Source organism: Rhincodon typus, unplaced genomic scaffold (genome assembly GCF_021869965.1).
Source record: "Rhincodon typus isolate 14 unplaced genomic scaffold, sRhiTyp1.1 hic_rhity00003148, whole genome shotgun sequence".
Taxonomy (NCBI): domain Eukaryota; kingdom Metazoa; phylum Chordata; class Chondrichthyes; order Orectolobiformes; family Rhincodontidae; genus Rhincodon; species Rhincodon typus.
This window is the reverse complement of record NW_025968786.1, coordinates 17,469-20,331: the sequence shown is the minus strand read 5'-3', so window position 1 is coordinate 20,331 and position 2,863 is coordinate 17,469. Positions and strand designations below refer to the sequence as shown.

The 2,863-nt window shown below is 48.2% G+C and overlaps 1 protein-coding gene across 1 annotated transcript in view; it reads right to left on the bottom strand.

Moving 5' to 3' along the window:
* Positions 1 to 253: 253 nt before the first annotated feature.
* LOC125481694 (HHIP-like protein 1) overlaps positions 254 to 2,863 on the bottom strand; it is a 12,271-nt gene continuing 9,661 nt past the window's right edge. Inside the window, exons 5-6 of the mRNA XM_048593573.1 lie at positions 1,915 to 2,041; positions 254 to 470 (exon numbers count right to left, since the gene is read on the bottom strand). Coding sequence (XP_048449530.1) covers positions 254 to 470; positions 1,915 to 2,041 — 344 coding nt within the window. The remainder of the gene's footprint in view (positions 471 to 1,914; positions 2,042 to 2,863) is intronic.

Here is a 2,863-nt window from a genome sequence, read left to right as displayed (position 1 = left end):
ACACACACACACACACACACAGACACAGACACACACACACACACACACAGACACACACACACTCTAACATACACACACACACAGACACAGACACACACACACACAGACACACACACAGACACACACACACACACTCTAAAACACACACAGACACACACACACACTCTAACACACACACAGACACACAGACAATGGGTGGAGGGAAGCTCGGGGAACGGGAATGTTGAAGGACTGCGTTCTCTGGAGCTGTGAGTCAGAAAAGGAAACCAAAATGAAACCCATCTTGGGTTAAGCCAGACGCCGTTGGAGACTGAGGAAGGTTACCTGCCTCGTCCTCAGCAAAGGAGATGATGTACTGATAGTAGTTATTGATGAGTTTGGGGAAGTTGCACACTTGCCCACGGCCCATGCAGATCTCCTGGTAATTCCAGCGACCAGAGCGAGTGTCCTCTTTCAGAGACATGAGGCGCCTGCAAGATAACACAGAACATGGAGACAGGAGGCTCTCTGAAACACTGTGGGCGCTGAAAGCACATGACAGGGTGGATGCTCAGAGGGAGTGGGAGCTCGAGAAATGGGCAGTGGAACTCAGGTTGAGAATTACATGATGGAGTGAATAGTCAAGGTCCTTTCCCCAGGGTCGGGGAGTCCAAAACTAGAGGGGCATAGGTTGAAGGTGAGGGGGGAAAGATTTAAAAGGGACCTGAGGGGCAACTTTTTCACACAGAGGGTGGTGAGTGTATGCAATGAGCTGCCAGAGGAAGTGGTGGAGGCTGGTACAATTACACCATTTAAAAGGCATCTGGATGGGTATATGAATAGGAAGGGTTTAGAGGGATAGGGGCCAAATGCCGGCAGATGGGACCAGACTAATTTAAGACATCTGGTTGGCTTGTTGGACTGAAGGGTCTGTTTCCGTGCTGTACATCTCGATGACTCTATTTCTGAGCAGGTTGTGACTCAGTGGTTAGCACTGGTGCCTCACGGCACCAGGGACCTGGGTTCAATTCCAGCCTCAGGCAACTGTCTGTGTGGAGTTTGCACATTCTTCCTGTGTCTGCGTGGGTTTCCTCAGGGTGCTCCAGTTTCCTCCCATAGTCCAAAGATGTGCAGGTTAGGGTGGATTGGCCATGCTAAATTACCCAGGGATGTGCAGTTGGGTGGGTTAGCTGTGGGGAATGCAGGGATAGGGCAGGGGGATAGGGATGGGTCTGGGTGGGATGCTCCCTGAAGGTCAGTGTGGGTTGTTGGGTTGAATGGCCTGCTTCCACACTGTAGGGATTCTATGGATTTGAAAATATCTCTGGCAATAAGTAGGAAAGTTTGTAACTTTATTGATAAGGGGACCTATGTTCCTTTAATAGGTTTCTCATCTCTTTTGTGGCTCAGTGTCAACTTAGGTTTCATATCTGTCCCCCTGGGGACATTTTACTGCATTTATGGTGTTACATCAATGCAAGTGACTTCGTCTGTTTATTGCAAACAGTTGTATAAAGACTGGCAAAAACAAAACTACTTGGAAGATAAAGACTATACAAAGATCATGAGAGCTATGTGGACATATCTGACTTGTAGGATTAATGTGGAAGAGCACATCACTTCCGACAGCGATGGATTAGTAAGGGGATTGAGGGCTATGGGGAGAAGGCAGGGCAATGGGGTTGAGAAACATATTGGCTGTGGTTGAATGGTGGAGCAGACACGAAGGGCCGAGTAGCCACATCTGCTCCTATGTCTTATGACCTTACACAGTGTTCCAACTGGAGAGGGCATGGGACCTCACATCATATTGTCTATGAAATGGAGTTTACTGACAGACAGCAGTTTAAGACAGGTCACTCTTAAAAGGACTTACACCTCTCAGCAGTTCTGTTGCCTCAGAGGTTGTCCTGTTGACAGAGAGAGGGAACCTACCCGCTCATGAAATCTCCGAAGATGTAGAGTCCGTTCAGATTGGGCATCTCGCAACCTCTATAGATATAGCCACCGGTCACAGACCTGCCTAGCCTGTGGGGATATGCGAATATTGGCAGGATGTCATCTGTAACAAAGCCAAGGAACAGCATTCAATACAGCAGTGTCTGGCTCTCCCTGTCTAAGGAAGGATTAGGGGGAGGCAATGGCCGAGTGGTATTGACGCTGGACTGTTAACCCAGAGACCAAGGCAATGTTTTGGGTTCGAATCCCGCCGCGGCAGATGGTGGAATTTGAATTCAATAACAAATATCTGGATCTAGTGATGACCATAAATCCGTTGCCAGTTCTTGGGGAAAAACCCATCTGGTTCACTAATGTCCTTTAGGGAAGGAAACTGCCATCCTTATCTGGTCTAGCCTACATGTGACTCCAGGCCCACAGCAACGTGGTTGACTCTTAACTGCCCCCTGGGCAATTAGGGACAGGGCAATAAATGCATCTGCACTACCTACATCAACCTTCCCCTTGTGGTAGTGGTCAGTGCTCCCTGGGGAACTACCTTCTGCTGAAGCCTCCATTGGCCTGTTTAAATTATTTGCTCATGGGGATTAGGATAGGCCAACATTTTATGCCCGTCCCTAATTGCCCAGGGGCCTCTGCGTCTGGAGTCACATGTAGGCCAGACAGGGTAAGGATGGCAGATTTCCTTCCCCAAAGAACATTGGTGAACTGGATGGATCATTCCAACAATCAACATTTGTCACCATTATGTTAGTTTTATTCCAGTACATCTCTGCTCCTTTATTCTAGCCCACTTGAAATGAATGCTAACATTGTACTTGCCTTCCTAACTGCCAGCTGAACCTGCACGTTAACCCTAAGAAAATCCCTAAACTAGGACTCCCCAAGTCCCTTTGTGCTTTAGATTTCCAAAGCCTTTCCCCAT